The 24,507-nt window shown below is 35.2% G+C and overlaps 1 protein-coding gene across 3 annotated transcripts in view; it reads right to left on the reverse strand.

Moving 5' to 3' along the window:
• The window catches only part of MLLT10 (MLLT10 histone lysine methyltransferase DOT1L cofactor), a 129,902-nt gene that overhangs the window by 81,944 nt on the left and 23,451 nt on the right, over window positions 1-24,507 (reverse strand). For all 3 annotated transcript variants that reach the window (XM_062633651.1, XM_062633650.1, XM_062633649.1), the window contains exons 5-8: window positions 13,276-13,385; window positions 6,263-6,366; window positions 3,714-3,807; window positions 1,766-1,861 (exon numbers count right to left, since the gene is read on the reverse strand). In XM_062633651.1, the coding sequence (XP_062489635.1) occupies window positions 1,766-1,861; window positions 3,714-3,807; window positions 6,263-6,366; window positions 13,276-13,385 (404 nt within the window). The remainder of the gene's footprint in view (window positions 1-1,765; window positions 1,862-3,713; window positions 3,808-6,262; window positions 6,367-13,275; window positions 13,386-24,507) is intronic.

Genomic DNA, 24,507 nt, shown 5'->3' on the forward strand with positions numbered 1-24,507 from the left:
GGACCTTAAGATCATGTAGCTCCAACCCCCCTGCCATGGGCAGGGACTCCTCACCCTACACCATGCCACCCCAGGCTCAAATCAGATCATGAGATCTTTCAGATTGCCATGTTTCAGTTCATAAAAGGTAGAAGAAACTTTCACATCCAATTTCTAGCAAACTTCAAGCCACAGAAAAAAGCCAGGACTTGCAAAGGCAAGCCACAACATTAACTATTTCTAGAAGATCCACATCAAAACACTTCCAGAGCAGGAGAAGCTGAGCAGCAAGCAGAAGAAAACAGCTGATATATTGGCTGAACACACTGTTACAAAGTCCCTCCAAGTATGCCCTGAAGATTTCCAGGTATTACGACAGTATCTCCAAAGCACTTTAAAAAAACAAACAAACCAACAAACACAACAACAAAACCCCACCACGCAACAAAACTCAATAGCAACAGGTTTTTTGCACTACACAGACGTACAAAACTGAAATTGAGCCTCATGCTCACACCTGAAGGTTTCTTCAAATTCAACTTCAAAGTTTTGTCAATGCGAGTAAAAATCCATTCATGTATTTGGACAAAACATGACCTGAAATACGACACTGGTGAAAAACTAAGCACATTAGTCAAAATATGGCAAATATTTTGTAAGGTTTTTGGTAAGGTAGTTCTGGAGTCTGTAATTCAAGATTGGTTTTTTTTCTACCAGTGTGTTACTAAGAAAAAAAGATATGCCAAACCCCCATACTTTTCTTAGTCATAAATTTAGGTTTAGAGGTACAACCACAAGACAATGCAATCTCTTCTGCACTACCAAATGAAGACAGAACTATTCTCCTACACCATTAACCAGATATATAATTACCCAAGAACACTGGAGATACAACATCCATCCAAAGTGGAAATAAGCTTAAAAAGCAAATCAAATATTAATGAGACTAAGGGTCTGAAGACTGACATTTGTTATGCAATTTCCTGTCACTATAAATAGAGCTCTTTCATACAATACACATTTGGTCAGTACATTTTCTGACTTCAAATTTTATGTAATGATTTTGAATAATGCAAAACTAAGTCTACCCACACCCACAGAAAAGTTAAATCAGCTGTATGGGATATATGCTGGTGACCACTTTTGCGTATTCTTAAAGGGCTAAAAAAGAGCCAAAGCAAATTTGCATTATGGTGCCACTGTCCGTTACCAGTGGCTTTTACATGATAGATTTCCAATAGACAACTATTAAACCAGCAGTAATAAAAACCCTCACAGGAAGATTCCCAGGTGAATGACAAGATATTCGCCATCACAGTGGGCTTGACCACTAGTACCAGTACGATATGTTAACAAGAGATGCCAGTTCTTGGGTGAAGAGAGAAATAATGGGTTCAAGGATACAAAATCAGACACACCTGTTTAGAAGCACACTTGCTAAAATGTCTACCTCTGTTTTTCTATCCTGCCTAATCACGCTACCCAAAAAATCTCTAATGGAAAAGTAAAGCAAAGGAAGCTGCACAAAACAGCCTTCCCAATAGATATGTTTCAGTGTGTATCCCAAAATGGATGATAAACAAGAATAGGAAGGTGCATGTATAAATGCACCTGAAGATGTTTCCTCATTGGACACTTGTACCTCTAGTTTACCACCTGTGTCATTTATTATTCAGTGCTTCAGAAACAAGATTTCTTTCAAGCTTTCCAGCAAAACTTAAGTTTACCAGAAAATGCTACTATTAAGCAGATGTGCCACATAATTAGCAACGACAAATCCACTTACTTTTTTCTCCTTCTCATGATGTTTATCCTGAGAGTGAGAGGAAGAATCACTTAAACTTTGATCATATGACCTATTAGATCCCCGTTTGCTCTTTTTCTAAAAAGAGAAAATATATTTATGGACAGAGAAAAGGAATCATTTGAATAAATAAAAAGCATAAAGCATTTCAACTGATAAGATGCCTTACTGCTTGAAGAAAAAAAAACAACTCAGTCACTGAAAAACTTACAAATTCAGAACAATTAACAAGCCTACCCAAAGTAAACCAGGAAAAAAGCCTACGCTTGTATCAGCTTTTACACCTCCACAAATTGGCAAGATATGTTTTCCACAAAGAAAAGAGATAATCACTTTTTAAAGGTTAAAAGACGCTAGACACATTTTCAAATATGCATAACATAAAACAGAGAAGATGCTGCTCAGATGAGTATCACATGAAGCCACACTGCCACATGCCTGAAATGCATTGTAAGGTGGCTGTTTTATGGCTTCATGATTTATTATTCAAGTGATCCAACTGAAGTATTTTCAATAAAATGGCTTAAAAAATAGGATACAGAATGTTACAGTCATGTATGCATTTAAAGGTGGCAGACATAATTGCCCAGTCTGGGACTGCAAAAACTTCATGCTATGCCAGTGTTCGAATATTATTTTATTATAACTGAGGTAGGATTACAAAGACACTTCAGGTCAGTGCTTTGCCAAACAATGTTTTCAGTGGTATAGCAGATATATGCCACCCACCATCTTCTGTAGTAAATACTACACACCTGTATTTTACCAGGCATCAACAGTCACAGTAATCCTAGAAGAAACACTAAAACACTTTAAACTATCTTGTCAGTCTTTACTGTTCTTAACTCTATAGCTTCGTAATGGGAAGCTAACTAATCACATGTCAAATACAGTTATGTCTTCATCATTAAACTTGCCTTTTAAATATACATATATGCATATTAGCTCAGGATAATTAAAAACCTTAGCTTAGTAAGGGCCCCAGAAAGCCCTGACTTATTTTCATTATGAAGCAAATTCATCAATATTCACAAGAGCACAAGCTTATCTTCTAGAAAGCTAAAACGGTGCATTGGCCTTGTGTTTTTACCTCAATGCAACCTACTCAGAAGTCACCCAAGTATTCACCTTTTTTAGCAGTGAAAACAAGTAATCAGCAAGTTTAACTACACTTACAGCAGTATCTGTACTTAAGTTGATATACTAAAATTTTCATAATTCAATATTCATAAGTAACATTTTTAAAATATCACTAAGTCCTTCAAGGCCACACACTCACAACACATACACAGAAACAGATTCCTGGAATTATCAAACTGGTAAGAAGTGATAGGAAAGACTTCAGAATTTGATCCAAAACCTATTGAAATAGCGGAAATTTCAAAGATTTTTGTTTGTTTAAAAGATAAAAATAAAAAATATCAAACCTCAAGTCACTTCCTCAAGGTTCTGTTTCATTGTTTCAAAGACCTTACAGGCAAGGAATATCTAACTGGCTACACAGTGAGCATTAGAACAAGAGGAAAAACCCTTTTTCCTTTCAGCAGCAAAAAGAAATGGAGGGCTTCTTTATCCTCTAATGTGCAAGATAGCAAGTTAATATATTCAATATTATTCTAAAATGAAATAAATTCCTAGAAGCAAACTAATTAAATAGCAGAAGAAACAGTACAGGAACTCAAGATAAAAAAAAAAAAACAGTAAATGTGCATTCTATTTCTGGCAAAGGGGAATGACCCACACATCTAGAAAGTAACCACTTAGAAAAAACATTTTCAGCTAGTATTTCTGTAACTGTGATTAAAAACACTGTTTTAATGAGACACAATCTACTTTCTGAGCTACATAAAAATGTTATTTCTAGTGTTAATAGCAATTCAGAGAGGAAAAGTCAGCAACCTTTTTTTTATAGAATTTAACAAATACGTACCAGCTTACTAAAATGGTATTTACAGTAGCCACAGTATTGGACGTTATCTGCACCATTGCCTTCTTCTTCACAAAGAAGTCCTGCAAACTGTGCACTAAAAATAAACCAAACAACATTCAAGGAAAGTAATTTTACATCAGCTTGCACCACAGTATCACAGCTGATAATGTATGGATACTTATATCTGCATTTAATAGGAGAGATTTCCACACAAGTGACATGCAAGCACATAACCAACCTTTGTAGTTCACTGAAAAATATGTATAGCTTACACTTTGGCCTAATGCCTTTTTCATAGTCTTTAAGCCACTTACACAAGCTTACAGCTTGAAAATCTACATTTATTATGCAGCTACTCCCACAAATGAATAAACCAAGCAACTTGCAATGATACTTGGCTCAAACTGAAGCCAAAAATTATCTCTGGAAAGAACAGTTTTTAACAAAACATACTGTAGATCCAATAGATCAGAAGACATTTTTCTGAAGGTACATACATCCCTCTCTGCTTTGCCAGGAAAACAACTTTTTCTTTTAATAGGACTTCAATGATATAATAAATAATATTTATCGGTTTAAAAGACTGTGGCAGGTTAATTTCTTTAAAAAGAATGAGACATACAAGTTTCCTTGCCTAGGCTAGTTATTACCTTACTCTACTATATTTTTTCAATCAAATTTGGTTTTCACCACATGCAATGTTGATTTTTCTTGTCAAAACCAACTTAAGAGATTGAAAAACAAACTATTCAGTTTCATTTTCCATATAATTTTCATTAGCATGATAATGAAATGTTACAGTCAAAATTATGCATGGGAGTATTGAAATGAAAGAACAATATATAAGGCAGCTTATTTTCACTGCTTTTTTAAAATCACTTCCCCCTTATTTATACTTTACGTTCCTGGGCAATCCAGAAATACTGCTTCCCAAATACATGTACACCTACAGCAGATGCCAACTCAAGACAACATTTAAGAGGACATCTTTAAACAATAATTTATTGCCATACAAAACCAGACGGACTCAAGCTCATTCTTCCTTAGACATTAGTTCTGTTAACCTAAAACTGATACACCTGACCCTGGATCTCTGCCTTCTGTAGTTCTCACATTTTTCTTTCATTTTTTAAATATTACAGAAGCCTCTCAGTATCCTCAGTCACAGTAGTCTCTGTCCAGGTATAATTTTATAGTACAAACCTCAGGGGTTTAGAATCAAAAAATCTTAAGAATTGGCAATACGGTTTCATTTTTAACCTAGTTCTCATGTACTTTACAGCATTCACTAAAAACAGGGTTTTGAAATTAACAAAAAAATTGAAAAGGACTCCTGTATGCCTCCAAGTGTTTGAAAGAAAAGAGACTGTCATCCAAAAACTTGGATGTATACATTTATTTCACATCCAAGTAACCTCTTTACATGGTACACATGCTTTGAGGAACACAATCCATTTGCACCATAAAAAGAATCTTGACATTGATACATCCAATGAAAAATTAGATGCTTATGAAAGCCTGCCAGATAGTCAGGTAATTGAAAGAAGGGTTGCCAAGAAAACAGTGCCTAAACTACAGTATTATATCCTTTAAGATATGCACAAGACTTTCCAAGTATCACTTGATGGCACTGAAGAAAATACATTTAAGTAATTTAAGTAGGTGCGCAAATACCACTTCCCTGACTAAGCTGGTCAAGAAGCAGCATACTGAAGCACTCATAAAACAGACGGGTAAATCCACAGATTATGTAGCTAGACAGTCTGTGTAAATCTGCTATCTATCTACTGCAAAATAGCTTCAGCTGAATTTGAAAAAACAAACAATGCCTGTAAATTTTGGTGTGAAACTCCTTTTGCTTCCTTTTACCTGTTGACATATGACTTAAATTAATTATCCAGCCTCTTTAGAAGTCCATAAAGTGAGACAAGCATCTCCTCAATGCAAGCAAGCCTAAATATCTTAAAGTAGAATCAATCAGGTAGCGGACATAACTGTTTCTTCAACAGCTACACACGAAACCTAAATCAATAGTTCAGGATAGATGTGTACCATTTAGATAAAACCAGCATGGTGAACTGCATCCAAATGTTTGGAAATATGTACAAGAAGGGGTGAGTCTAGTGCATGTTTATGTATAACTCAGCAATTTTTCCCCACTGGGAAATCTGGTAAATCACCAGAATTAAGTATCAAACCAGCAGGCGTACAATCTCAAACATTCCCACATCCTATAAAACATCATCTAAGAAAAATAATTTAAGGAAAAAAACAAACCACTAAAGCTTATTCACACGAGGACATGGCATTGAACACAACCCAAAGGAACATTATCAGAAAGCTTTTGCAGCTGACAAGAATTGTCTATGCTGCTCCTACTACATTGCTAGCAAAAATTCTGTATTATAATAAAGTTAGGTATTTCTACACAGCCCACTTTATTACGTTTCTTTACTCAGAAATAACCTAAATAAATAGTTTATTCATTACATTGTGTGCACTGATTCTTTCTGGAACATCAGAGATGTTAAATAATAAATTATACTTACCATGTTACATGAAAAGCTTGTCGACATCCATGTTTATTACATGTCATACAAGCACCAGTGGCTGCTTTACTTTCTCTGCCTTGTTCATCACAAATATAGCATGTCTATCAAAGAGAAAATACTTAACATGATAAGAAGCATACAAATACATTTTGTTACAGATTCTTGGGTGAGAACTATTGGATTTTGCAGCTAAGCTTATTAAGAACTTCTTTTAAAAGTCTAACTATGTATGTTTGCAGGAGATCAGCCAGTAGATACTTGGGATTCGTGTAACGCTTTACCAACTCTAACACAGTACAAATACTAATTTATGTAAATTCTGTATCACTGTTCAACTAGCCAAATGGTTAAACAGCCAACAGTTAACTAGCATTAAGCTTCAAAATTTTCCTTGCTTTCAAGTTTTTGTTTATGCCCTCTTAGGTTACAATAATTTTCGCATTCGTTTATCATTACCTGTATTGATGGCATTCAGAAACATCAAATTAGACTGAGTGCCCAATGGTACAAGATACCATATGATATACATGCATACATCTACAAAATTAAATGCAGAAAAACTGCTAACAAAATTTTATTCATACATTTGGTGTAAAGTCTCAAAGCATGCTTCAACAGTCATATGATGCTCAGTTATTTTAATTAAATAAGTTGTTTAACAGAACTCTGTTTTAATTTCAGCATGATTTGGACAGCCTCATAAATAACTTAGAAACTAATCAAGCAAGAATCTCCTGTAAACAAAGCTTAAATTAGTGTATCAAGCCCATTTCAACCTCAAAAACAAGCTAGAATGAAAACAGCCTGTCTAGTACCTGACATAGCATTTCTGTCAATTTATTCATTTGTTTTACTGGGATAGTGTGGCAATTTGTAATATTTTCAAAAAGTTGTCAGTAAAATTGAAGTTAAAAAAAAAAAAAGACAAAAAGAATACACAATTACTTTTTTATTTTTTATTTTTTTTAACCATGAGGCAAATAAATGTGGATACATGCTGTATGGAAGCTCACTATTGTACTAGACATCACCACAATCTCTCACCAGCATTTCAGTCAGATACATCAGACAAAGCCAAACCTCTTCCCATTTTTTACTGTCCTAATTACTGAAATGCCATTTAGAGAGATTTTATCATATCACATTTATGTGTAAAATTTAACAGTTTAAGAGTAGATTCGTAATGAAAGTATCCTCCAGCACTGGACCAGTCAAGCATGTTTAAAAATGAGAGAGAACCTTGCTGAGGTAACAAATGCCAACAACACACTGCCACCTCTGTAGATATCCCATTACAAGATCTTAGATGAGAAAAGAAAAACTTCTTTCCCTCCTCCCCCGCAAAAAATTGTCTATATTTAAACTGTAACTGATTTATCGCAATTGTGTCACAACCTCCCTTCTGTGAGGCAAAGAATGAGTCGAATAAATAAAAAAACATCAATCATAGGAGGTAGAAAGTACAGTTTAAGAAAAATGGACCCTGATACCACTGAAATAAAAATATCAAAAGAATATAACACAAAACCACTATTACTTGGAAAGCCATGAGAATGAGTGAAATTCTGAGATCAGAACAACCTTTTACAGGTATTTAGAACAACATTTAACATGAAATGTCAGCTAACTAAAGCATTTTTGTTAACATGCTGGGCTCTGGGGTAGGTGAGTCATTCTTGTACAGCTTCCACAAGACTTCTAAAAAGCATTCAACCCAATAGCTAATACAGCCTAAAATCATACCCTAACATTTGAAGGATCAGAAAGGGGATAATCCTACTTAATTCTTTGCCTTGCTCCCTTTGTACATAAAGGTAGTGCATACAGATAATTCAGTTGTTTGACAGGGTCTGAGACTGGCTGCTTTTTAGCTTTCCATAACATGACCTGACACATTTCAGATTTTAGGAACAAACAAGGTCATGATCTATCAACCTCATCTGAGTAACTATATTAAGTGCAAGTAACTTCAAAAGTAAGGTACCTCTATAAACAGAGAGTTCAACAGACCCCATAAAACTCAAGCTCCAGTTACAGTCCTGTTTTTTCAGAGTTCTGCCTTAAGATCTGTAATTTTTTTCCCCACTGAACTCGGAAAGAAAAGCAATATAAGCATTCCAGTTAGTAAGCATGTGGCTCCTGATTTTCAACACTACATACTACACGTGTTTCTGGACCCCTTCAACCAATTTACAGTAAAATGACTTAATTTTTTCTGAAAATTATAACAAACTACCAGCTACATTATGAACAAGTTTAAACACATGGTGGACTGCTTACCCATTTTCACAAGCTCAGTGAACTTCTGTTCTTCCTACCATAGTCATGAGAAGTATAAAACCTGATTCCTAACCCTCCATATGAAACAGGGCCAAAGAAAGTTCATCTTCCTGTTCCAATATGGATGGTAAGTTCTCTCTAAAGCTGAGCTTCTCATACTTCTACCTTCTCTTAGACAAGAAGCCTGAGAACCTTTGCCTGGCTTTCACAAAGCAGGAAAATAAAGATTTTCATGCATTTGCAAATCCATGCAATTGCTACATCCCCTCTGAAACCTCTGGAATGTGGAAGTGCAAAACTGTGTGTCCCACTACCTAAAGTAGAGCTATTCTTCAGACCTCTTAGGGAAAGAGAGTACCTTAAGACTACTCCAAACTCACTGGAAAATATGCAAATCATTACACAAGGCTTTTGACTCAGCAAGGAAATTTTACCCAAAAAAGGCAACAAATATCTTAGTTTCTTTAAAGTCAAAATACGTATTTTGCAATACTGCCTTTACGTTCCTGTCAGTATTTTTCCTTTGAAGATTCAAAATGTAAACCTTCTTCCCGAAAGCACTGACAGAAGGGAACATAGGACAAGAAATACCTTACAAAACAAAAAGTACTCTGAGAAATTGTTTACTCACAACAGCTACCCAACAGCATTCCATGCTTACAGAATCAAATCTAGGAGTTGTACGTAAACTTCTCATTGTTGCAGCAAGTACTGAAATATATCTAACAGCTGCCTTTAATATTAAGCAGATTAAGAAACTCCAAATGCACTTATTCTTTAATCAGTTCTTAAACGAGGTTCCTAAAAGCAGTAATTATATTCAATTACCACATACTTTCCAACGAACCTGAAATAGACAAATAAAGCCCACATAAAATAAATTGGTACAATCCATGCATAACCACCCAGGAATAACAAACATTTACTAAATAGGAGAGCAACTACTAGTCCATTTGGTTTTGGAAGTGACTGTGGAAGAAGAGCTTTTCTGTTAGTTAACCCGCTAAGCAAGTCATTCAGTGGATTCATTAATATGATGGTTTTTATCCCAGAAGCAGGTAAACTTCAAGGAAATAACAGACAGACGCCTTGATACTGACAAGCCCCATGCTTTGGTGTCTATGTTTCTTCTTGCATTTAAGATTACTGTTTCTTCTTGCATTTAAGATTACTGTACTTTACAATATTACATATTTCACAGCGTTCAATAAAGAAACAAGCTCATAGAAAAAACTGTGTAAATTAAGTACTATCTCCTGGCAAAATGCCAATGGTGCTTATTTTAAAGACTACAGTATATGTTCTCCCTTAGGGTAATTTTCATCAGCCTCTATTTTCCTCCAATTCCATATGCTAAAATTCTGTATGTATCCAGCCACACACAGAGAATTAGTGAGGACTTCACAGGAAATAAAATATTTCTTAAAATCATCCTATTTCAACCTGAGCTGACAGACAGAACGAAATTAGCATTAAGCCTCTCTAAAAAGAGAAGCAACTATAGCCACTTTTTTTTAATTACATGTTTACATTTGTTCACAGTGTGCAACAAATGTTTTAAAGAACTGTTTGCCATACCTACCTCTCAAAAAAACAGCTTTTAGTTCCCATTTCCTTCCAAATAGATACAGGCAAAGTTAAATGCTTTACAAAGTTTCTGAACTTTCTTTAAAAAAAAAAAAAAAATACAGTTTATACCGAACAGCAAGGACAGTAGTGTATGAAATTATTGCAGGCTACCTGAAAAGGGAATCAGTAGTTGTCTTGGTTTTGGAGCATTGTTCAAAACTAACCTACTCGGGAACTGGTGGCAGTTTAGCCACAGCAGCACCAAACTTGGCACTGGCTACAGCCTTATCAAATAAGTTGGGAGAGTCCCCAGTTGGCAACTACTGGCAACTGTGCTGTTACAGCTAGACTGCTGTTGGAAGTGCAATTAAATTGGTTTCAGGAAGTTTAATGCAGCAACAGCGCTACACACATTTCTTTGATTCCCCTGAAATCCACAACTACTATCAGTAAAGATAATAAAATAGATATTAATAAATATTATTATACGTTATATTATTATATATTTATATATTAATAGATAATAAAAATATTCATTTTCTGTATCTATTTATGTATAAAGACTGCAAAAGCTGAGCTCTGTAGAAACAAAAAGTAATTTCCAGGCTAGGGATGGTACCCCAATCCTTAACACTTCTGATACAGGTCTCATCATATTTTACAATATACTGTAGTGGCCTGTATAAGCCATTATAAATATAAAATAATATATAAAAATACATATAAATATGTAAGTTGAGTTTGGTACTGCTGTGGCTAAACTGCCACCAGTTCCTGAGTGGACTAGTTTTGAACAATAACCCCAAACCCAAGACAACTACTCATTCCCTTTTTGGTAGTCTGCAATGATTTTATCCCCTGCCCTGCTTGCTGTTCAGTATAAATTGTATTTATTTAAATTATACTTTTCTTTTTTTTTTTTTACTTTTTTTTTTTTTTAGTTCAGTATTTTTATAAAGCTTTTATCAATTTTGGAGGAAATGGGAAATAAAAGCTGTTTTTTTGAGGAGTAGATTTGGCAAACAGTTATGGTCAAGCACTGGCCTAAGTAGTTTTAGGCTGACTGTTATGGAACATGGAAAATAGGCCCAAATCAGAACACCCACCAAAAATGCAGAAAACTAAGATGTAGTCAACATCAGGAACTTTTATCTATATCCTCTGTATGGCACTATTAATTAGCTAGCAAGCAAAAAAATTCACGGTGAATTCAGACCAACAAAATGCAGACTGGAATTTTAGCAGTAAAAAATAACTATATATCATGTATTTGGAACGAGAAAATATCAAAAAAGGAAGCAAAAAAAGTTGTAACAAAAAGGAATTAAAGACTAAAGACAGAGACCACCAATGGACTTTGCGAACAATATTAGAATACTCAGGGTACATTTTTTTTTAATTTACAAGGATTTATTCATCCAATCAGTGGAAATGGTGCAAGATAAAACAGAATCCAAAGTGTTCCACAAAATCTTTGAAGTATATTAGGGAAGAACCACTAACAATAAAAAAAGAAGTTATTACTACCACTCGATGAAAACTGAGAAAACAGATGTGCTATTGGCTCAGGGTTGAGGAGAGAAGAAAATAAACTCATCTACTACAACAAATCTGTACTGCTTTGTGTCCAGGCACAAAAATTTTATTACTTCTGCACTTAATCCTACTGTTGCATGCACTTGCCAATGCAGAAGAAAGCCAATAGTGAGAAGCCTACACCACAGATGCTCAGGTACTGTCTAGTGAGAAAGCATGACAAGAACCTAGATTTTTACTTCAGCTTTTTCAGATACAGCAGTATATGATGGGCAAAATATACTGAGAGCAACTGTGAGAATCTGAAACAGATAAGGAAAAGACCAAAGTCTGAAAAAAAAAAAAAGAAAAAAAGGCTAGGAATTGACCTCAAGTTGCTTCAGGTGTGGCTTAGATTGGATATTAGGAAAAATTTCTTCACCAAAATGGTTGTCAAGCATTGGAACAGGCTGCCCAGGGAAGTGATGGAGTCACCATCCCTGGAAGTATTTAAAAGACGTGTAGATGTTAGGGACATGGCAGACTTGGCAGTGTGAGGTTAATGGTTGGAATCTATGACATTAAAGGTCTTTTCAAAACTAAATGATTCTATGAAAGAGGCACGGGTGCATGGTGTAAATCAGAGATATAAATTGGGGAAGGGGAGCAGCAAAAGAGAGAGGTCACTGAAACAACATGAACAGGATTGGTTTCCCTGTAGGAAGAACACAAGAGGTGATACATGTCTTTTTTTCCTTTTATTCTTTCTTTCTTTCTTCCCTAACACAGCCTATTCATCCTTTACCCCAGTGTCCACCAAAAATAAAGTAAAAGAAAGAAACTAGAGGTAAAAGGAACAACACAAGGAAAATATGTAATCAAACTAATCAGAAATTCCATTTGCTGCCTACAGAAAGGAAAATACAAAGCAGAATACACTTAAGTCAAGTGAGGAAGAGGTAGCGCAAATGAAACAAGTAGAAAAATATGGTTACTGATATAGAACATTAATAAGTTATTAATAACTTATATTACTTTGCTTTGTGCCTTTTGTCCCTTTTTTATTTTTAAATAAAGTATCACTGCGGTTTAGAGAACATTCCATCTCACTGACACTTATTTAGAAGGAGTTCTTCTATAAGGAAATAGTCCCACTAAAGTGAATACTGTTTTCAGAGGCAAAAGTCTGTAAGCTTTTGCCTTAATATATTAGCATAGCTTTTCTCCCTAAAGGAAATGTCTATGAACATGCTTGTGTTCATGTCAATACTTAAACCAGTATGACTTACTGGTAATTAACAACAAGATTTCAAATAAGCTGCAATAATATTTTAACCTATGGGAAATATTTCACATTCCTTTCAAAATAAACTGTTATTCAAAAATCACAATATTTTTAATTAACAAAACAGTCCCTAATCTGTAAAGAATAATGAGACATGGCAGATAACCTTACAGCTTAATTTAATAATAGCTTTCTTAATTCTTGAATTTATCATAGTCATAGCAGAAAACATACAGCATTACTGCATACATTTATGAATTTGACATGAACTGCATTCTAAGAAGTGTAGTTTTAGATTATTAAAACTCACAAGTCTTAAAATAAACACATTAGATATAGATAAAAAGACATATAATTATACCTTATTATAACGATCATGAGGAACAGACTGCAACACGATAGGTTCCATTGTAGAAACATTTGCAAACTGCACCTCGGGAATGTACAGAGCACAAACCACATGAGCCCAACCTACAAAAAGTTATAATTGTGATTTTAATGTTTTCTAGAAGCTCAAAGGACATTTCAATTATAATACAAAGAAGCTTTTGTAACACTTTTTTCCACAAACTGTTTTACCTGTTTGGAATGTTACAGACATAAGTTACTTTAGTCATGTTTACATTTCATTTTATATTATCCAGAGTTTAGATAAGCTGTAATATATTTTTAAGTTTATTCAGTGGAGAATTTATACGAGTAATACTCCATGAAATCCAGATACTATTTATACAAACAGCATCACACAAACTGAAAACAAGTTATTTCTTTAATGTCTTGGATTAATATAGTCATTGCATAAAACCTATGCAAATTCCTGCAAAAGGGAAATATCATCTGAACAAACTAGTATTCATGCAAGCATTACCATCATATAAGACTTCTGTGTATAGTTTTCATTTAAACAAAGTCATTCAAATTTGATTAGACTCCTATATAGACAGAAATTCCAAGAGACATATACCCACATCCTCCCTGTAAAAAATCTCTTCCTTCTTTAAAGGTCAGGCCAACTCATTTTTTCATAGGAATATCAACTCCTACATCCACTCCTGTTCTAATTCATTTACTTGGGATCATCAACAAATGCTTAGTTACCTACCATACTGTGCTTTAACAACATTTCAAGAAGTGAACGTTCCCAATTGTCTGACATTTGATTTTATGCGGGAGAGGGAAAACACCAATTCAGAAAGAAACCAGCTAATTTTAGGTCCTTTTTCTAATACTAAGATCCTGAGAATTGTCAGTTTGTTTCAGTGGAGGACAGTTTGCCTTAACTGTAAATTTAGCAAAAGCTGCTACACAGCTAACCCAACATATTAATATACTGACACTAATGACAGGATTAGAGTAATATCACATAGTACAGAGCTACCTCATCTGAAAGTGAATTCAGTGTAACTAAGCATTTAGCATTAACTCTGTTCTTCCCTAAAGTCTTTTGTCATAAGATCTTCAGTACACTTTAAAAATTATTATGTATTCCTCCTACCCAGGCTTACTTGCATGCAAATATTAAGGACATAAAATGATAGACTTAAATAATTAGATAACCTGACAGATTATTAGAATAGGTAAACAAAGTAAATTATCATTGTGCAAACGCATCCTGTAACTAAAGATAAATAAATAAAGCCAATACAACAACAAAAAAAAAACCTACACAGCTCACCATACTGCCTCACTGCAGACCTTTCTGTGTTGTTTTCATCTTGCATTTTCTCTTTTCAACTGCTCTACTGAATCTAAAGATTCTTAATTTCTTCATCCAACTGTACTTTGACTCAAACTGAGCTAAATGTTAAAAGCTTGTACTTACTTAGACTAGTACTGTTGAGATTCTGGAATGATACCTGGAATTGCATCTGTGTTTTTTATTCTTTTCTTAAAGCACAAATCTTTTCCAGTTGTTCAAACCAACTGGTATCTCCCTTCCCATTTACTACATTGGCAGTTATAATCTGTATACAAAATGAAAAGTGCACACACAACTGTACAGCCAACATAACATTCTAGCAATTCATCTGCAACTAAGTACAGTATCTGTGCTCCTTCATCATTTTATTCACAATTAGTTTGTAGAATTATTCCACACAGAAAGGGCATGAGCATAAGAGTACAAAAAATAAACTGCCAACTTGAGCTGCTTTTATAAACTGTTCCAACAGACCATTTTAAAATTAACAGTGACAGACAAAAAAAAACAACAACCAAAAACCTGTAAAACTCACAGACCTGTTTTGTTCTTTTCTCTACCTGACATGTCTTCAGGGAATAAATTTATAAGTTTTCTAAGACTTGCAAAATGCCCTAAACCAGAGTCATCTTACTAGACAGACAGATAAATATTAACATGGCGTTAATGGTGAGTATTTCTCCTTAAATCTCCTCTCAAAAGATTAACTCAAACACCTTTCATCTGATAAAGCCTTCAAACCAGTAGAAGAATTACACATAAACAGATGGCAAAAGCTTTTACTACAGAAATAATCAACCCTGTACTCCAGTTACTCTTACTTATAATGAAAAAATATTATGTAAATATACAACATATATCAGAGACATTAAAAGAAAAATCACTAAGCCAACTGAAATTTTAGTAAGTAAAAAATTTTTGCAAGAAACCACTTTCAGAAGTAACTATAAATGAATATTACTCCATCACTATCAAAAAAAAACCAAACAAACAAAACCTGTAAGCTTAAAGTATTTTGATTTCCAAAACACAGAGCACACATCTAGGATAGCTGGGGGCAACAGCACACATTCATCTTTCATGAAAACAAAACCAGTATCTATATAATGAAATAAATGAAGTACCACAGCACTAAGACACTTTTTGAACAAGGGGTCAATAAGCACCCAGAGAACTGAGGACAAGGAATGGAATCCACTGATTTTCATCTGGCATCTTTAGAACCCAGATAATCTGACCTTGCTGAAAAATCACATAAATCTATCCACAGCGGAGGCTGCAGCACCCCTATGCTACCAGCCTCAAATGCCCACGATAAAAGGAGCCTAAACTCCAGCATGAGCTCCCAGTAGCATGCAGAGATCCCATACATAACTGCTTAAATGTTCCTTCGTCCAAAGATTAACTAGTGAAGAAATATCAAATTGTCACAGAGCAACACCCAGCTCACCTGGAAGAACCAAAAGAGGCAGAGCTTCAGCAGCTCTCCATAAAGAAAGAAGAAGGAATGCATTTTTCCATAACAAGTGTGGTTAAGGACCATCTGCCTAAAGGTGCTGTGGAATCTCCATCTTTGGAGAACTCAAGAAGGTCTACTGACTCTTCAACAGAACTTTTCAAATTAAGTGAGGTGTAGAAGATTCAGTCTAGCCATATAAGGAACAGACAGCAGAAAACAGAAAGGAAGAAAACAATCATCATCTTTATGCCAAGCATCAAAAGACTAGTCACTCTTGCTACAAAGAGTAAGCATAGAAGTAAGGACACCTAAAGCAAAAAAGTAAATGTGACAGCTCTCCCCTATCTCACTGATAGAAGAATGAGCTACTAGGACACAAGCAGACCCCACTTTTAATGTTTTCCGCAACTGAGCAGTCTCTTGACTATGTAACAGCAAAACACTTCCCCCCATTCTCTGCTCACTTCCTTCTGTTTTAGACAACCAGTCTCAGGCAGAGCAGAGAGCTCATAATCCCAACATTATAAAGTACTTATTGGCAGGTTCAAAATGGAGTGCTTTTGTCTGCTGTTTCTTACTGAGTGACAGTTGCCTACTTTGTCAACAGAGATAATGAAGCATACTAAAAAGACACCCATACAAACTGTACATATAGCCCATAAAAATAGCAAGAATTTATAAGGATTTACAATATTTAAGGTTACATTAAAATATGTCTTTTTCAAGTAACTCCAAGACATAAAAATAGTGCTATAAACTTCCTATTTGAACCACCCGCTACATTACCCTTGGTTAATTGTCAAATTTCATCAACAACTACGTATCTCCTACACACACACATTATTAAATCCAGTCCTTTCAAGCTTTCGCAATGTTTAAGCATGAAAAAAACTGTTGTATACCCATGTTTTAGAGTTAAAAAAAAAAATAAAAATCCAGGGGCACTGTTCTACACAGTCAATAACATTTTTACATTTAAAACATTCTCATGTTTCTGTTGGAACTGAAATTATCTTATTACCATTCCTCTTGACCCAAAACATCACACAGAAATAACAACAGGATACCGACTTTTCTAAACTGTTACCCAAACTTAGACATTTTTCAATCACTTTTGTTCCAGATAAGTTTATTAAAACCATCTGTATAGACCATATCCTTTACTATTTACATCAATGACAAGCTTCCACTTGCTTTGGTTGTGCATGATTTGCATACAAACAACTGGCCACACATTTATTACTCATTTCTTTTAATTTTACTTATAAAATTTGCAGTAATTGCTAACAAACTCTTACTATTCCTGAATATTCCTTACTATTACTGAATTACACTCAAGTTACTTTCACTTTCATCTCCCTTCCACAAAAATTTTAACTGGAAGGGAACTGGAGGAAGGTGACAGGTTTTTGCAAATGCAGGCACTGGCACCTTACAAAATGTTTCTGAAATTATGCCTATCCTCTGAATTTTCTCTGATTTTTTTTTTCCCTTATTTGACTATTTTTCAGTCTTCAAGAAGGTGGCCATTTAACATATATGCTTTCCTCAATAATATTTTTAGTAGACCACACTGCCTCGCTTCTTTTAAAATAAATTTACTCTTTAGCTTAAAAACAATAAATGAAGAAATGTATTACAAGGGTTAAAATCAGCCACTGAGTTTGCTTGTTTCTGTGCATTCTTATCAGAACTGAAACTGAAACTACTGGAAAAAAATACATGCAGCTGGCTCCCACGTGCTGGCAGATTCACTGCCACTTTTTGCTTTAAATGATCCAATTTTCTGCATCAATGTCTCCATCCAGGTATGGCAGAATGTCATCAGGTTTTGATTATTACTTATTAGAAATAACTTACTGGTGACAGTCAAATTAAGATTTAAAATATTTACTTCCACTCTACTTTCATGTCCAATAACTCTGGGAAATGTTGCCTACCTTTCTGTTAAAAAAAAAAAAAAAAGAAATCCACTGTTCTTTCTAAGATACATCATACATGTATCTTAGCTAAGACACTTTCCTTTGGAGACATCTTAAGGTACAACTTTAATCAACATTAAAACAACATCAAAACAACATACAAACCAACTGCAAGATCTACTCCGATAACAATAATAATGAAAACAGTTTTATCTGATATCAACATTAAAAAACTCCCAAGATCTACTCTGATGATAACAATAATAATGAAAACAGTTTTATCCAATATCAGAAATTGGAAATACATGTTGAAAAGCCTTGAAAGTTTAAACCTGTCTTACGAACTTCCACCTTTGCTTTTATTTCCATTTATCCCTCAGAAAGACACACTACTGAGTTTTGTCGATTTTTACATTTCATTCTGGTATGGAAAATGTTTTCTCACCAGCACAGAATTTTACCAATCTTCTGCTGAGATTTCAGTAAGATAACTGATTTTTAGGCCACTGAAAATCTAGCAATAAATACATACTTAGGCAGGTATAATTTGAATATACATTATTCATTAACATTTAGAGAAATAAATCTCAGGCTTCAGAACCCTAACTGAAAATAAATAGTTGATTTGTTATCCCAAGGTAACAAAGAACCGGTAACTCCTAATAATTTCACCATCAGCAAACAAAAGACTGTTACCAACAAAGAACTCTATAACTAGAAGCTAACTCTACCTAAGTAATCTAAAATCAATGAAGAAAATTCGGGGTGATAAATAATATGGAGTACATTACCCATCTAACTAGATTCTTGCCTTTACAACTACCACTTAAGTGTTCAAAGCTTGTTTCACAAGCATTTTCAACTTAATTCACAGTACTTTTAAATTTCTAGTGCAAAATCTGAAGCCTTGATTTTATAATTTTTTACTTCATAATCAAGTAACAGCAACAGACTTATAATCCATCTTGCCATCCAAATCAAAAAGCCCACCTATAGCTTGTGAACTAACAGGCGCAAAGTAAGCACTATACTAGGGCTACGTCCCACAGTCAATGTTGAAGCTGTGCTGCGAAGCAGTAACAGACTGTAGAGACCAGAACCATGAAGTCACACCAAGATCCAGCCATAGTGCCAATCTGGTCCCCCAAGAGAGCTCTGGGATGCCATCAGCATCTCCTAACCATGCACTGATTCCAGAGTAAAATTTGCTTATGCATTCTGTGTAAGTTCCTGAAGAGCCTATTATACCTCACTAAGGAAACCTTACTTTATTTGTAACTACAGCTCACTCCTAAACCAAGCAAATATATTATTCTAGCATGCAAAAATCTTTATTTGCTGAAATGTTAGTTTCTTATTAGGGTTGCTCCAAGTTATAAATTAAGGACACACCTCAATCCATTTAGGGCTGTCACTGACAGGAAAGCTCTCACCTTACTCCTCATTTTCAACTGTACATCCTTGCACTCCTCCCTGTAGTATAAACTTGCCATGCAGCAGGGCAGATACAATTTTATTCACCTGATTAATAAACTTATGGGAAAACAAAAGTTTGCCTTCCAGTAACCAGAAAATAAGGTGGCAAAATCCACACTAAGTTCATACAATTACCATACACAAAACCATCAGTGCAGAAACACCCACTCTTGGGAAAAACAGAGTCCACTCTTCAGCAGAGGTCAACAGCTGTCCTAGATTACATGAAAGTGCACCCTCACAGTAGCCACAAAGATCAGATCTGCTAACAGACACCAAGACTCAACTCTAACCCACTTGGAGAAGTGAACCCAGCGCTTAAGACAGTTACTGTTATTATTTGCCAGAGGGTAAGATGAAGTACTATTTTAGACATTTAGTTATAGGTCTCTTCATGAAGGTATTCCATACACTTTTGTTTTGACCCTGATCTCTCAGTCCTGTAAAGACAATAAAATCTGCAGAATGAAATCTGTCAGTTTAAGTTAGTTTTTTCCTTATCCTAATAAATACAGTTTCAAAGTTTGCTACAGTTAACATGGTCTTATCCACTATCTTGTTATCCACTCCTTTTGAAAGTGAGTAAAAAGGTGCTCACACCAACTACTAGAGCTCTCACCACTGTGGTTGGTAGTCAGCCACATTGGTTATCTTGGTACATCACTGGCACACAGAATGAAGGGATAATTTCTGCTTAAAAAAAAAAAAAGTTTGTCTATGAAGAAAAGGCTTCACCCTGCAGTGTCCTCCTACATAATTTCACCAAACTCTCCATTTATCAAAATTTGTTCCTCAACTAAAGACTCAGTACACAAGAAAAATTCACTTTGAATCATCAATCAGCACACAGCAAATAGTTTGTTTTTGAAACAGCTACAGATTACATTCAACTGGTCCACTGAGCAAGCTAATAGCTTTAATAATTTTATCTGGCATGCTATGGCATTAATGATTCTCATCCCCCTCCCTCAAGAAATCCTTTTATACAGCTAAAGGAAGAAATGTCATAAATATTTATCTAAAGTTCTTTAAAAAAATAAATTATAGTTATACGTTATGATTACTAGCAATATAAATAATAAATACACAGCGTGGGCTATATGATGATGTGTTTATATTAATAAAATATTTTGAAAAGTTTAACGATTTTTACTGTCTTTCCCAGTTAAAAAAAAAAAACAAAAAACAAAAAACAAAATGCAAAAACTCCTGCAAATTTGCACAAAAGGACCAGAACATCTCTAAGTACTTCTTGCAAAACACATACATCTGAATGTGTACATATCACATTACACCATCCGCATTCTTAGATGTTAATACCAAGAAAACTCATTGGAAGACTAAACCTGACAGTGAGAGCTGTTGACTCTAATAACAGCAGCAGCAATAAGAAAACCTGGCGTGTAATATTTTTCTAGACTTAGGAGTTCCTGACACTAACCCAGCGGATGGGAAGAGGGCCTGGACCATGACATAAACCCACCGCATTGTTAGCTGGCCTTTTCCCAAGCAGCTGCATGAAAGAAGTCTTGGTGAAAAGTCAGTCACACAAAGAATGCTGTTACACAGCATTCCTGATCATCATCCAGAGGAATCAGATTTCAAAGTAACAACTTGTACAGAAAAATCAAGCCTTTCAGGCTTACAGAAAATTGCAAAGATTACTGTAAGAAAACTATTTAAATGGAAGATGAACAATATTAGATACAAGTGAGCAATAAGCTTAAAAACAAGACCACATACTCAGTATTAAGAGAAGACAGAAGAAGTGCAATGCAAAAAACTGTAATCAGTTAAAATGGTCATGATTTTATTTCCTCCTCATTAAATGTCAAAAACCCAAAGGAAATTAGTGCAACAGTTAAGGAAACATTACTGAATTGAAAAGGCCCAAAAATGTCCTAGAGCCAACAGTTCTCAAGTATCCTCAAACAAATGCTCACTTGTTGCTTTTCTGTTTTTCAAAAAATGGGTTTATATTTTGTCCAGCTACCAATCCACACACAAGAGCAGAAAGCTGAAGAAGAGTTAATCTCTCCATCAATAGCCTTCTTTCATATAGGACAACAAATCAATAAGCAACTCAAATACATACCAGTTCTTCTCATTTTAAAAAACTTTTCTATTCAGTTATGTGTTTAAAACCACAGTGGTGCCCCTAAATGAATATGAATGCCGAATTTAGCAAGGAATTCTATCAATAAACACATGCAAAGAAAAAAATATTCCTTTTTCAACTCTGTTCTACTTTTATTATCAATTAAAAAAATCAATCAATAAAAGCCAGTAAGTAACCTAACTGAATTTATAGAACTGCAGTCTCTGAACACTGAAAAAGCCTTACTGTTTATGTAAAAACAAATTCCACAAAGTCCACATACAGGGAATGCTATTTTTTTGTTCACAAAACTTTACCATAGCTGTAAGACTGTCACATATACTAGGCAGCCAAAATCTTTAAATACATTGAAAGCTTACTCCTAACATTTCTGACAATCACCCTGATCATAACTGCGCAATGTCCCACTACTCATAATAAATTAAATCAAATGTGTAGCTAAATACAGTCAACTCTTAATAATCCTTTGCATGGATAAGTCACTGACACATAAGGCACAACATGAATATTAGTCCAGGCTACACTCTGCTTAAATCCAACTGTATCGTTTACAAGATCTGTGCAAGTGCAGGAGCAGAATGACCACTTTCACACAGTGTGAAGCAACTGAACAAACACATGTGATCAGACCTTAGCTGCTTCTTTTCAGAGTCAGTTCAGGTCTCTGACAATGGAAAGCACAGGAGGGACACTAAAGCAGACTAGGATGTGTTCTGCTCAAATCCAGACAGAATTATCTCTCTGGGCTCACTACAGGTTCCAATTACAGTGACAGCAGCCACCATCACCAAGCCAAGAACCGATAGGCATCTGTGTACTTTCCAGTGGACCAAAAAAGAGTTACAAGCAACAAAAAATGCCATTTGGCTCTGCACACGAACTCTTTAGTTCTTCCAGATCCAGATACACTAGCAACTTGGTGCAGAACCAAATGCACTGAGTTTCCAACATTAAGTGGAACATTTCCAGAACACTGTCTAGAAACCACTTTCCTAGTACAGTCACTATTACCTAGGGTAACTGAACTTCCCCTATCCCACTTCACCTCCAATAACCCAAATAGCCAAGAGTTAACTATGGCTATAAAAAACTGTTAACACCTCCAAATGTAAATTATCCATGTCTTCTGTTTCCAGAGCAATCGCAGAAAACAATGCACTCAGTTTTAAGAACATTCTTGAGGCAAAAGCCTTGCTAAAATCAACACTTTCATTCCAATCTCAGGATCTGTCCTAGTTTTACAGTAATGTGAATATTTAGGCTACTGAAAATATTCTGTAATTAATGAGAAAAACCTGTACGAAAAAATGGTGACCCATAATTACATTACTAGTCTGTGCTAAAGAACTCTAAACCATACTGTAACCATTATGCAGTCTAGAGATTTTATGGCATTATTTACAGCAAATCTGCTTCTCTAAAATTTCAGTCAGCTCTGGTAAGGATTATGTATCATTTGGAAGACATATAGAGAAGGGGAAAGGTGATGGCCAGTTCTCTGTACAAAGAATGCCCAACCAGTCTGGGCTCCTTCATCCTGAAATGGACACAAAAGAAGACTATGACAGAGGTCTATAAAGCCAAAGAGGTTACTGGAAAGGTGAACTGCTCTTTGTCACTTCCTATCACTTAGCAAGTGCCAAGTGGCATCAAACAAAGCTGTGAGGTAACAGGTTCAAAACAAACCAGTGTACATCTTGACACACTGTAGAGATCAACTGCAAAATGCCTTGCCACACAACACTATGGACACTAAACCTTTATACAGAAGTGGTTTTATTTACAGTATTAAGAGTACTGCTCCAAGAATGTTGTGTTTATGGCACCACTGAAAACTGCACTTCTGTACTTGCCACACATGATACTGAGAAACACAGCATTAACCCTCAACATCTCTGCTGATGAGCATGAGTAGGGTACAGTAGATGCCTTCAACCCAAACTGTAAAACTAAAGAAGTGCTAATCTCCAGAAAGTCAGATAAGCAGTAACAGGCCAGTAAAAGGCAAGGGAGCAGGAAGAAGAATGTACATAAACGAACCTCATGCCACTTGTAGGGCAGGGGAGGGAGGGAGATAAAAACCCACAACACACCAACACAGCCATACCACACACCACCATTACTATTTTCTAGTCAGTCAGTCAGTAATACTTAAAAAACAACATGAGTTTGACTCACAAACTACTTTGTCGTATGTATCTTATAGTGCCCCAGAGTTCTTAAAGGCAAAATAACATCATTATATAAGAGCTATAAGATTAGACTGCTTTGAGTTACAGTTGTAGAACTGATTTAAGATAGCTAATATACAGGCTGTTGATGGAAGAATAGTCCTGGCCATTCCCCTATATCAGGATTAGTATTGTCACCTGGGTCAGGAGACAGATTATTATTTAGCTGAAGACCAACCCAGGGAAAGTGGGGAAGGGAAAAAAAAAACCAACTTCTAAATGCTAGTACCATCACAAAGGAGGAGGAAACAGTGCATAGCAAGGACCCTCCACACAGTAATAGCCTCTTACTGCAAGTTAAGAACACTGTGGAACCCTACAGTAAAAGCTCAGTAGACCAAAAAACATTAAAGTTCCTGACATAATAGGAAATACAGTACCTTCAACACCCAAAACACATTTCTTCACGTTATTCAAAAGCAAATATCCAGAAGACTGTTAACAAAAAAAACCAAAATAACAACAATCTACAGCAGCCCACCTATGCCCTAAACTATCTGCGTATTTAAAACACTGCACTCTTTTCTGGCTACAGAGTAATTACTTGTTGCCAGAAGGAAGGAGGAAGCTTAACTTCCTATCAGTGACAAACTGAGTACTTTTTTTCACAGGTTCTGAAAAGCTGAGACCATTTAATTACCTCTATACTTACAGAAAGGCTCCATAATTACCAGTTTCTAAAGCTGG

The sequence above is a fragment of the Pezoporus occidentalis genome, unplaced genomic scaffold, assembly GCF_034315485.1.
Source record: "Pezoporus occidentalis ecotype Australia unplaced genomic scaffold, CSIRO_AGI_Poc_V1 ctg40, whole genome shotgun sequence".
In the NCBI taxonomy this organism is placed as follows: domain Eukaryota; kingdom Metazoa; phylum Chordata; class Aves; order Psittaciformes; family Psittacidae; genus Pezoporus; species Pezoporus occidentalis.